The sequence below is a fragment of the Cryptomeria japonica genome, chromosome 8, assembly GCF_030272615.1.
Source record: "Cryptomeria japonica chromosome 8, Sugi_1.0, whole genome shotgun sequence".
Classification (NCBI taxonomy): Eukaryota; Viridiplantae; Streptophyta; class Pinopsida; order Cupressales; family Cupressaceae; genus Cryptomeria; species Cryptomeria japonica.
Window position 1 is genome coordinate 674,668,172 of NC_081412.1, and position 13,546 is coordinate 674,681,717.

A 13,546-nucleotide genomic window follows, 5' to 3' on the forward strand; every position below is an offset into this window, starting at 1 on the left:
AAGTTTTGGTTTCAGTCATATGTCAATTGTTTGACGAAATTCTTCAAGGACAGCATAACACGCAGCATTATACAGCTGTTCAAAACCGCATAACATGCAAGTTATACAGACTGAGACTTTGAACAGCAGGTTGTCCACCAGTTGTTTGACAATATTAGTCTTATATAAGCAGGGGATATTACAGTGGTATCAGAGCCATCATCCTGCCATCCTGTTGGAGAAGTCTTTTACAATCAGAACGGAGGGAAAGATGGCCTTCGACAAGTCCACTATTGATTTGATGCAGAAACTGTATGAACTATTGAGTGATCCGGAGACAAAACAGGGAATCAGAAGAATGTTTGGGAAATCAAAAGGGAATAGAGTTACTTCACCCATGATAGGCAGAAATTTATATGATGACTTTGTTAGACATGCAGATTCAATTCAAGAGGATATGAGGACAGTCATGGGGAATGAGTTGTCTACATCATCTTTGCAAGAAGTTTCACTTGAGACTTCTACATTGGAGGCTAGCAGAGAGCATGATAATGATATGTGTGGCAATGGCATGGATGATCATATGGCTTGTTCACCTTCACATGATGAAAAATCAGACTATGGCAGCCAAGGACAGTCGGAAAATCAGTCCCTTGTAGCAGCTACCTCTAGAGAAGGAGATGAGACAAAACAAGATTTGATAGTAATGGATGACTACAATGAAAAGAAAGATTCTAGAAATCAAAATTGGGACTGTGATATTCCTCCTCATTCTTATGAGACTGCTACTCTTATACATGAGAGAACTTGTGAAGACAAGTCTCCAAGTGTTGCTTCACCAAGTGCTAGTGTTGGGGATGAAAATTCCAACAGAGATGCACTTGTGAAGCTTGAAGAACATTAGAGTTATACTGATGACAACAGACACATTTCTTCACTTCATCATAATACCTTGGAATCATCTCTAGATGGCACTCAGGAATTGGGTGTTAAAGATGAGCTTGGAGGGATCAATTCAAATCATGAGCAATATGATTTTTTATATCAGACTTGGGTGGATGTGAAAGTTGATCCTCTTCTTAGTGGAGCAGTCACTAGTGTTTTGATTACTCATTATGAAGGTAACACTTTACAATGGCATGATATCATCACTGATTTGTTTGAAGACAACAGCATTAAGTTCCATAATTCTCATGGGATTGCAGTCCTTACACATGAAAGAATTTGTGAAGATGAGTCTACAAGTGTGGAGCATGAAGCTTGCATTGAAGAGGTGCTTGAAAAGGGAGAATACTTTACACAATGCAGCGGTATGTCTTCACTTTCTCATGATATGGCAACCTTTAATTATGGGGAGGGGAGTGACATAAGTGTTACTATGGCTGGTATACATGATGCAAGTAGAGGACATGGAAATTTTGTTATTGCATCTCATTTCGGGATAAGTTTCAGGCACTTTGGAGCAGCTGATATGGAGCAGTCCCAAAGGTTGATTGATGGATGGCTAGAAAGGGCAAAGCAAGCCAAGTTGTTGGTCCAACAAACCAAGCTCCATCTTCAACACATTCATCATAGGCAAAGTTTGTCTAATTCTGAAAATTTTGAGGTTCAATATTCTTTTGAGGGTGATGATGACTTTTGTGATGACACTCATAGTGGATCGGCCACTCAAGAGTTGTATCCATCTTTGGATTTGTTACTCATTTCATATGATATGGAAGCTATCTACTTGTTGGTAGGTGATTTAATCTTCTTAGATTCATCATTGATCGATGGCTGCCTACTTGGGCTCCCATTGCACATCTTTCTTCGGCATGGTTCACATCAGCTATTGAATTGATACAACAGATTCAGTTGGTGGTACAAGAGCTGTTTGGTGATAGCAGGGGCATTACACATATCTTCATTTGGGATCCAAGTGGAGTAGAGTTTTTTCCTTGCAGCTAAGATTGCTTGGGGACAAGCAAATTCAGGGAGGCCGGATTGTAATGTCCCCATTTTCATGAGGATCAGTCCGCAAAGGAGTTTGGCCTATTACTTGATCCTCATAGGCCAAAAGGTTGATGAGAGGGTCGACTGGGCAATTGCTAGTGGCTTCACATTCCATTTTAATATGATTTTAAGTGAGATAATGTGTTCTCACGGATGATGTCACGTGTGATGCACTTTATATTCATTATGATATTTTAATTATCTAAAGTCCAAATTAAATAATAAAGTCAATTTAAATAATATTATTATTAATTAAGGGGAATCTTCTAGAAGCTCAATTAAATATTATTTTATTTCTTCTAGAAGGAGGCTGACCTCTTGAGGGAAAAGAATAAATAAAAGAGGCAGCCTCATTGTTGAGCAGTTGGGAATTGATATTTTGTATTGGTTGAGCCTTGTGGAGCCAAGTGGTTTCTGCGGATTTGTCTTTGGGAATGAAAACTCCCATTGATAAGCATAATGTAAAATTCCTTACTAGGAATTGACTACAAATAATGTGTATGTCTAGATTATGCAGAGAGGTAGTATTTAATTTAGCCAGTTGATCATTGAAATACCTATGAAATTCCTTAGTATAATCCTTGCAGTCCCAAATTAACCTTTGTACTTGTTATTTAACATAGTAATGATTGAACAGTCATTATACAAATTCAATATCATTTGATTAAGTATTTCAGGGTGCCCCTATTAGTTTGCAATGTTGTCAGTGCCAAACTTGCTGTCGTGATCCTCCAGTGACGTCATTGTTTGTTCACTGGTTGGCAGCGTGAAAGACTTCTGCCACCCCCACGTTCCACTGTTTCCACCCGACTTTGATTCCGCTTATCCTTGCGGAATAGTCCCTCAAAGGCCGGCCTATACCTCCATCACGGTCACTGTGAGTTATTTGTAATCCTCACGCAATGGTCATTGTGTATTGTTTGCAACCCTCAAGCAATGTCACTGTGTATTGTTTGCATTCCTCACGCGAACGGCATTATCCCGATATCGGGCCTCTTAACCACGACACACAAGACGATAGTGTTGTCTCCTCTGCGCTGGGACACCACACCCCGTCACGGCATTACGTTTGTATAGTCTGGGAACTCCACGACGTATACCAGCCCGACTCCACTCCACTGCTTACACAGCCTCCACCAATAAGCCAGTTCTCATGGTTTCTGCAAATGAATGACAGCACACATAAACTTTGCGTGGTCCCATTGTTCGTGTCCTGCAAGATCCACGGCCTATGTGCAGTATTTACCCGTATCTACCACCTCTAATGTCGTTAATCTTCTCTCGACCGGTGTGTAAGATATACACGCCTATGCAATTTCCTTCCAATACTCACGCTAACATGTTACTCCTTGGTTCATCATTTCGATTCCAGTAGGCCAGTTAAAGGCTGGCGAAAGGAATTTCTTCATTAAGTGTTGATATCTCACCGATAATCAACCTTCACTTCCAGGTCTGTTTTTTAATAAAATCTTCCCCTCCTCCTTATTTGCCAATCCTTATTTAAAGAACAAAAGCGGGTAAAATTCCCGTGGGAAACCAGCTCCCGCAAGATTAAATAATTAAATAATAGTTAAGCAAAGTATTTAGGCAAACTAATATTTAACTTTAATCTTTATTGAAAAATCAAAGAACTCTTATTATAATATATTAGTCAACATTAGAACTAATATAAAATAAGGAAAGTTCACAGGAAAGTTCACTTTATTCATAATTAATACCAAATAGTATTAATTTGACCGGGACATCACACATAACTGAGGGAGTGAAAGATCTCTCGAGGGGTTGCATTGAGGAGGTGATACCTAAGTCATCTCGATTGTGCTTCATTGGTGGCCAAAGGCCAACTTGTTAGGTTCGAACTTGAGGAAGACTTGGAGACCTTTGGAGGTTATAGGACCTCATTATTAAGGAGCTGATTATACCTACTTCTTTTCTGAAGCTAATCTCTGTAATTTTCAGGCTTACAGCAGTTTTGGGGAGAGCCACGATTTGGCTCTTTTTCATCTACTCTTAAATCTGCATATTGGGAGAAGAAAGACGACTTTGTAGAAGCATTTGGAGGAGATTTTGTGGTGATTGCAGGTGTCATTTCAGATCTGAACCAAAATCAAACCAGCCTCTTGTTCCCACAATTTTGTTCCTATTACATCCTTGAAGCAATCATAACAAACATTGGAGGGCAGCACTAGCATTGGGGGTGAAAGGCGATTTCTCTAGGAGTGGTTTGTAAGAGATTTGGGGTGAATTTAGGTTGCATATCAGTCTGAAGTAAATTCGTACCAGTCCATCATCTTCCACGATTTTCCATCATATTACCTTGCTTTGGCATCTAATCCTTCATGTGATTGAAGCGATCTCTTTGGGAAGGAACAACAATGATGATTAGTAACCGAAAGGAGGCATAGGTGTCAGTATTACTTAATTGACAGCCTGCAGATCAGAAACAGGGGCGATTTGAAGGAGTCAATTTGGCATCAAAGTGGTCTTCTTCCAATGGATTTTGCTTGCTTCTTCATTTTCAACATGGGGCGACTTCTCCTATCAGGTTCTTAATGGATTTGTAATGCATTGATCTTATATATATGTTTCTGTTGAATCTACTTGTTCATTGTAATTCTTGATTGCAAATAATAAAGGAGATTGATGTCACAGCTTTCTATATGAACTTATATTCATTTGTTGTAATTTGCATGCCAGATGTTTGTTTTAATGTCTGCTGGCTGTTACTGCACTTTTCACCTTGAGATTCAGGTATATGCATAGGAAGGGGTAAAGGAAGCTTTAGATTAGATCCTTGCAACATTATTTGTGCTTCGAGATCATTTAGATGAAATGATATCAGTCTGATCATTCATACCAGCAAATCTGAAGTTTTGGTTTCAGTCATATGTCAAGTGTTTGACGAAATTCTTCAAAACCGCATAACGCGCAGTTTATACAGACTGAGACTTTGAACAACAGGTTGTCCGCCAGTTGTTTGACAATATTCCTTGCAATCTTAGTCCTATATAAGCAGGGGATATTACATCCATCATTAGGAAGATGAGGAACGTTGTTAATTGATCACAGATTGTGACCAAAAACATCAACGCAAAAAACTTAACACCATTTTCTTCTAGGAGCATTTCAGCTTGTACTCATGGACTATGGAAATATCATGTCTTTAGGATGATATCCTGCTAGGGGAACTGAAAAGACTGATGTGAAACACCCAAGAGTTCTGATATGTTGCAGTGACGTAGATCCTCTTGGATCATAATGCTTGCATTGTTAGAGAGAAATCAGTCCTGCAGGCTATGCCAGTAGCGTTGACTTCAATGCTATTTCTTTCTATGAATGTTGATAATATCATTAATATACAATATAATGGCTTTGACAGGGTCATGGAAACAGTTTCCAGAGCCCAATTCTATCATAACATTGTTAAACACTGCCAAAAGAGGCTGGGAGTCTGAATCTCGAAACATTTTGCTTAAGCGAGAAGGTCTTAGAAAGTGATTCCGCCTGCAGTCTTAAAAAGGAGCCCAAACTCCCATGATGCAAAACAATAACTGAAAATTTTATCTATGACTTTAGGTTATTCTTCTCCTCTAAGGTAAAGGAGTCAATTGGTAAGCATGCTCGTATAGTTATAATGGTACATAGAAACTAAAAATTCATTTCTTCCTTGAATAAATGTTAATAGATGTAAGAGATAGGTAGATAAAAAATCATGATTCTGTACGTTATTGCCCAACCTTATTTATTTGGTGTTTACATATCCTCCAGTAAGTACCTTAAAGAATACCCTTACACATGATTTTAAATGCCTGAAATAGAAATTTCAGCATTAGCACATATTATTGGTCCTATGATAAAAACTTGGTCAGCTGATATGTTTCCAAATGAAAGCAAAAGACCTGTCAATGTAGGGTGCCCAACTATTGACTCCTCTTAGTAGCAATCAGCGTTCTGTCACATGGAGGAATATATGAGATGGTTATAGGGCTGAATCGGCTGATAATTAAACTTGAAAGTAGATACCAACGGGGGCTGAAACTATGCACATAAAGTCATTGTGTGCATTAGTGGTTTGGAAAGATTAATTTGGTTCCTTGTATGCAGTATTGGTATGTATCCACATCTCAATAGTTACATATGCATTTAACAAGATTTTTCACCTACCCAACATGTCATCCAATAAAGATCCTTGCCAAAAGCATATGATATACATCCATCCAGTGGCATATTTAATAAAAATGTTTTTCTCTTCCATATAATAATTTTTCTCAAAGACATGGCAATATTGATTGAACCCATGGTCATTGCCTTTGTTTTGAACAATCGCTCACAGCACATACAATTTCTTGGTAAGCTTTGCAAAAAGACTTTTCTCTGGATCATCCCCCATCACAACTTTTATAGTATTCTACTTTCCAACTACCATAGCACTTGTTCACTTCATGAAAGCATTTTGAGACAACACAGGCCAGCACTTGGGATCTGTCTCTCTCTCCAACAGTCTATCTTGTTTTCTAATCAAGCTCTTGAAGGGATGCAGACTTATGTGTTGATGTGGACTACAGCAGTTAATTTTTCTCTACTTCTCTACGTTCTGTTTTTGTCGCTGTAGCTCTCGACATTACTACGTCCACCTTGACATCTAGTAATCTAGGATTCAGCATCTCTATGGTATAGAGTTCACTAGACATCTTATCCTCACAGCAGTCTCAATTTACTTTGTTTACCTTTGGAAAATTGTGTCCTTAATTTCAATAAATACAGTGAACATAATCATGGTGTTTCCAACTATTATTTGCTTCTGCAAGAGGTGGCTTAAAAGAAGGCACATGTTCTCTTTAACAGTTGGCAGCTGTTTGCCATGCAAGCAAGTTTCCTATAATGTTTCCATTTTTGGTCACTTCACTATTGTAATTGGCTTCAACTTTCCTGGTGACCAACAACCTTGTTAGAGGGAATGTTTGATGTTGAAAATGAGCTTAGTTGTCCTAGAGGACTCCTATGACACTCTCCAAAGTGAATTCTGGCTTCTGGCATGTTCTTCAAGAGTTTTGGAGAGAGCATCTATTTATAGTAAGTCACTCAGTCGGCTCCAATTTTCCTTATTTACAATCAGTATCATTCCATTACAACCAGATTTTGATTCCAATGTTTTTCAACAATTTCCACATTTTGGATGTATAATTGGCTTTAGTTTAACTATTTTTATAAGGTTCCTTAAATTAAATTAAATACTTTCAAAAACACAGTGTTATAGCTCGTTGGAAAGAGGATACAATGTTTTAAGTTGAGAATGCATAATATTGGGACCTTGCATATCAAATACTACCATTATTTTGACAAAAGGGTTCTTTGGAGCAAAAAGAAGCTTTTAATTAAAAAGTAAATTTTGAATTGTATCTTCTAGAAAGTTTGGCAGGAAAAGTAAATAAGGAGGATTAGAGAGCTCATTTGGGAATATGTAGAATCTAGATTATTGTTTTTCTCTGGTGAAACCTTTGTGGTTTTGTCAGATGGGACTTGGTTCATCTCAGCCTTCTTGAGGATAAAAACCCTCATAGAGAAGACTGGCCACCATGGTGAAAGATCCTCCCCTTGTTAATGCAGTGAGATTAATTCAAAGTCTCAGCTTGAGTGTAAAGGATTGCAGGTTCCGTAGAAGATTGCAAAATTTGTATAAGTCCTATTTTAAGACAAATTTCAGAGTGGAAGATTTGTAGAGAATGAATGGATGTCATGATGGAATGAATGTTATTGTATTGGGCAATTTAATTCTTTAAGATGGACAAATGTATTGCTTTGAGGCTTGGGTTCGAAGGAGTTGAACATTCTAATTTGGTCGATAACCATTTGGGGGGTTGTTGGAGTATTACACTTGCTTGCTAGGCAATATCATATTACTTGTTCATTGCACCCACTCCTATTTGGTGTTGGAAACATCAATCTTGACTATGATTGGGAGACCTTTGGGAGGACTTTGTATTGTTTAGTGACTGCCATCCCTTCCTGTGAGAGGTTTGTGGAGTTTGACAGTCGAAATGGACCGTAAGCTGGGCATCTAGATACTTTAAAAGTATCCGCTTTTTTCTTCTTTGGCGCGTGAAAGTTGGGGAATCTGTTCAATTCTTTGGCATGAGGATTTTATTTCCCATTGCTTGGTGTAGACACTCTTGTTGGTTTGTTAAAGGTTGCAGACCCTAGCCTTGGTTCTTGGTGACAGGTGAGGTGACATTGGGTGTGCTTTATAGTCCTCAAGCTTGGCAACGTTTTTGAGAATTTACCACTGCTGTAATTACCTTGTCTGAGTACCAAAAGAAGTCTTTGGTATCTGCTGCTCATTGAAGGTGTATGCTGAACTTTGGGAGCTGTTGTTGAAGGTTGTTGGTATAATGTTGAAGTCAGAGCCCTGTTTGGAAGCTTGCATGGGCCATAATATTTCACTGTTTGTTAACAGAACATCTTGCAGACCAGTGCAACTGCATGGCTATTTGACTTATTATGACGATTGTAGAGATTGCAGAAGACAAACTTCAAGCTGGGAGATTTTTGAGGAATCCTTGAATTTTTCACCATTGTAAAAATCTTCATTATCTGAGCATTTTACAGAGATCATAAGCTAATCTTGCAAACTTTATTTCTGTTATCATAACAGCAAGATAACGTTCAGAGATTTCATCTATTTCCAAGTTGTTACAGCTGCATCTAGTTTCCTATCTGTCTACAAATTGTTAGATTTGGTTTTGGTTATTTATTTGGAGCATAAATACATGAATATATAAAACCCACATATCTCAAAATACATCAGAAAACAGAAACCTATCACATCTTCCAAACTGTTTGATAAAATGACTATGGAGGAAGAGTGCACATTTTGGTGTAAAAATTTGGGGTGGAACATTAGATTTCTCTAAACTGTTTAAACCCTTGCAGAAAAAGTCTCTAAAGATCTAAAAAGAAGAATGTTCTTGGAGGTCCTTACCATAATGCAGCAGCAAACTCCTTGTGAGCTTGGCCAAGAACTGATTCAAGGCCTCAAATATGGGCCTTTTCCGGAAGATACACAGACCAAACTCCAGGCCAATTAAGCAAGTATGCACACTTCTCCTTCGACCTGTTATAAATAAGGCAAGCCACTGGTCACATTATGAGCTGTCTGTCATATACCCAAGTTTTGAACAACACTGAAAACCCATCTTCTTCATCCAGTAACAGGAAGGTCTTGCCACTAATCATTCCCCTTCCATTCTGTATCACCTCCATGCTTCCCCAAATTCTGCATCATCTATCTTACATTCTTTAGCACTTTCAGAGTATTCTGCAATCTTGGTCTTGCCCACTTCAAGCATCACGACTCTATGCTACTTGTGACGAGTGACTTGCAATCTGACATTAGACGTTGTTAGCCTTCACATCCCAACTTTATCATTCTTGCTCAGCAGCCTATCCCTTTTTATAACAGTTCAAACCTTTTCCTGCTTGTTTTTATTCTGAGTATGATGGCCATGATGAAAAGTTTGTCATAAAATTGACAGTTGGCCACATCATCACAAGGTCATCCAAGAGGCATAGTAGTAAAACAAGATACTGCCCAAAATCCTGGATAATGTCAACAATATAAAGGCATGTTGATTTGGCTGCAAGACTTTTCCAAGATTTCAGTCTGAAAACTCCTATTTCTGTTCCTGTACAAACTAATTACCAGGCCATTTCTGAAGCTATGGCCAGTCCAACCAAAAAGGAACCTTCAGGTCCCACTACACAGTACTTTATCAAGTTTTTCTCTTCTACAGATTGATAAATCAAGACTTATCAGCATCAGCGTTTCCTTTGCTTTGGTTTCCAGCAGCTACACTTCTATTAGTCTTTTTAGTAATGGCAGAGTTACAAGTCCAAATGGTATTTAAAAGTCTATTGACTTTCCATATTTTAAGTTTTCACGCTTCAGTTACAGTGATCCTAATAAACCGCTAGAAAGTTCTATAATGGATATTTTTGTACAACCACAATTTGCAGTAATAAGTTTGCTGACTTTGTAAACATTTGCCACATTTTAAAACAACCGTGTATTTGTGCCAGTAAGAAAGACCATAAAAGCATTCGTTCTTTACATTTTTATTTGAACCCAAGTAAAATAGAGAAATTAGACAGGGCAATCCACCAGACAGATTTAGGGATACCTGATAAAAAATTGTGGATTCTTAAGAAATGAGAAGAAATCAAATAAATACATACCTTGAAATCATCAATCAGAGCAAAATCTGGAAAGAAAGGTAAAATATCTTCAATTTTTAAAAGACCATCTGTTTCCTTGAGAAAAGCTATTGCCTTTCGAATGTTCTCTCGTTTTGTCCCCCTTTCCTGCTCAATTACATGCTTGGCAACCATAAGCCAAAGTTTTTTTCGCAGGTCTTCATCATCCTCAACTTTGTCTGCCTCTGCCATTGCTAGCTCTGGGTCTACCTGGTGAATGAATTTGTAAAAGAGTCATATTTATATGATATATTCAACGATGTCTTCTTCAAAGAACCACAGCCTAAATGGACTTCTCAACCATTAAAGAATCTACTTCTTTCCTTACAATATGCAATTGAACAATGAACAACTCAACTGTTAAAGAATTGTGGTGGTGAGTGAGTTTCATATTTTGATTATATAGACAAACCTTTTTGTATCGAAGTGTTTTACTAATGAAATGATAAATGAAGTATTCTTGGACAGAATAATAACAGTAACTTGGAAATGATTGACCAAGAGTATAGGCAACCATCATTTCTGTAGAAATTCGGATGTTAATAAAGACTTTCATCAATAAAATGGAATCCATGTTAGAGCAAGCAGCTTGTGCAAAAGCTTCATGGTAATATATTATTAGAATATAATGTCAAGCAGCTGTTGAAGAAGTGTGTATTAGTCCTGTGGTCAATTCAGCAAATGAATTGGGATGGTTCACCCTACTAAAGTATCTACTGTTTTGACGGTTTACATCAATAAAAGAATATAAAGACTATTTAATAATGGGTGTTTTCTATTTCTGATAGCCACAGATAAGCATTAGTGTGTTTTGAATTATTATGTGTAGTGAAAAATTTTGGTACCTTGAAATTAATGCTTGACTTCTCTAGCTCTAGGTTCATTCTATCTTCAACTTTCTTGAGCAGGAAATCTTTTATTTTGTTAACAGACTTGTTTAAATTAAAATCTAGATATTTTACTCTTGTTTCATAAGAGAGGGAACATAAATCATAAACAAAAGATATTAAAAGTGAGGTATGCACCTCATAAAGCCAAAAAGAGGAGATATTTCATGTGTTAAAAGTGCTAAGATAAAGTGCGCAGGTACAATGAGTCAAGATATTCCTTGTGGATAAAAATGGTATGTCCAATGATTAAAAACACATTTTACAGCTTTAGCTTCACTATTTAGGAGCTGTATATGTTGTAGGCAAATGTGAAGCATTGATAAAGAGGACGATCATAATAGATACTGAAGGCCCTTTCAATGTCCCAAAATTGTTTGTATTGCAGATAAATGAGGAAAGCACCTTAGCTTTGCAAGAGATTGATTCTATTCTAATTCTTTCTTATGATGTCGTAACTGTTTTATTTATGCATTCAGCGAGCTTTTAACCTTTGGAGAGTTGTGCAACTATGTATTTTCAGAAGCATTTAATAAAAGATTTTATGGCCTTTCTATTCTTCCCTAAATCTTGAGTTTAATGTAAATGATTCAACCTCACTAGAGTGTTTAACTTCTTACCTCTAGCATTACACGTTTACCATGTCAATTTTTCTGTTGAATATTTAGAATCTAGATTTTTCAAGTGCTAATCTTGTTCCTTTGGGAGTGTCACGCACTAATTTGGCACATCACCCTTTTAGTGTTAAAAATACTGTATTTTCTTCCTCATCCTTTTCACCCATAAGAATTTTTAGATTGCATTAGAATAGGGGAACCAGTCCACTCAATAGTTTGTTTGAACTTAAGATAACTGTGGTCAAGCTTCCAGCTGTGGATTTCAACAGAGATGCAACATTATAAGTCACAATCTCTAATCAACAATTAGACTATTCAACTACAAAAGACATGTAATTTATATGGAGTTTACAGTTAGTACATATAATTATTGAAGAACGGGGTTTAAAGTAGATGCATAGATGGCAGTAACATCCTCATGCAGTCTCACCCGTAGTTTTGGGCAGTGGATCATGAATGGATCTATTACAAATATAGCTTTTTGTCCTTAAGATGAAACTAAAAGGCTAACTAAATTTCACATTGTATTGTTAGCTAGTTTTCAGTGCCATACAATTGAGCTCAATGACTTAACATTCTGATGCACATAGTGACCTGAGAAAAATAAAGCAACGGCATTATTAAAGTCAATATGAGGTGAAAATTCATTACAAGGAGAAAAGCAACTTCCAGGAGGCTGATGGTACTAAGAAGCAGAGGATACCAATTGGAATATTCACCTTTTGATCCAGTGAAGACCATGAAACTAAAGAACACATGCTACAGTCGTAGTTGCAGCAAGATACTGTCTGTGCAAAAGCCTGGAAAAAGAATGGATCTATTAACTAAAGAAGAGAGTCCAATAGAACTTTGTCAAAAGTGAGCACCATGGTGCAACCAGCAAAATGGAAAAAAATATGGCAAACATCGTGCTTGCAGGATAAGATTCCTCAAAGGATGAAATATCATCAGTACTATTTCTAAGTTCATTTAAGCCAGCTGTATGTAATATCCCGAACTGTGAATCTGAGTCAGACTGCTGATTTATTTCCAATATTTGTCTTTGACTAGTGAAGAGGTTTTTGCTGATTTTTGTTCTGTTTTGATGTTTTATGATTTTTTTGGTGTGTTTTGACTTGAATGAATAATGAATGCAAGATACAAGGAAATAAATGGACTGAAAATAATTTTCAGAATTCTGAAATTTACAATAGCAAATTATAATTTCAATTATAGAGCTTACTTCTCCACAAAAAGACAATTTTCATAACAGGAGTCCAATCGCCTAGCCTAGATAGTGCTTTTTAATTGAGAGATCTCACAAAAATGGCATTATACGGGCGTCCTGGATGCAACAACTCTTCCAATAAGGTCTATTAGCATCCACTATAATTATCAAGAAAATTTATTGAAGAAGTAATTAAATCTGCTACAAGTTCTAACAGGCTCCCAAGAGAAATCGCTGAAATTGCCCTCTAATCCTCAAAGAATTGCTTGTACTGTTCAAATCCACCTGAGACAGTCTGATAAAACCACTTATTTGCTGATTCCTACCACTAACAATGAATTTCCTAGAATATTCAAACCCTTATTGCTGCTATTTTTTTTTTTAACCCTGCTGATGTCACCAAGAAGGTACAGCCAGCATAGGATGACTTCCTGGAGCTGAAAAAGGTTATTTGCTGCCCTTAATTGCCTCTAATATCTGATCTCCTTGCTGTTGCAGGTCTGAGAATGCTGATTAAAACTGAATTTTGAAGCCCAAATAGAAATTCTGAGTGAATTTCCCTTAAATATGGACTAGGGTTTGATCACAGAGCTGCTATTCTTCAAATAAGAGAA

General features: G+C 37.1%; 1 protein-coding gene across 2 annotated transcripts in view; it reads right to left on the reverse strand.

The window, feature by feature from the left end:
• LOC131032370 (vacuolar sorting protein 18) overlaps nucleotides 1-13,546 on the reverse strand; it is a 251,231-nt gene that overhangs the window by 48,011 nt on the left and 189,674 nt on the right. Inside the window, exons 21-22 of one of the 2 annotated variants that reach the window (XM_057963319.2) lie at nucleotides 10,204-10,431; nucleotides 8,956-9,817 (exon numbers count right to left, since the gene is read on the reverse strand). In XM_057963319.2, the coding sequence (XP_057819302.1) occupies nucleotides 9,716-9,817; nucleotides 10,204-10,431 (330 nt within the window). In that variant the 3' untranslated portion in view covers nucleotides 8,956-9,715. Of the gene's footprint in view, nucleotides 1-8,955; nucleotides 9,818-10,203; nucleotides 10,432-13,546 lie in introns of those variants that run through there. The other variant, XM_057963318.2, reaches the window with a different exon arrangement.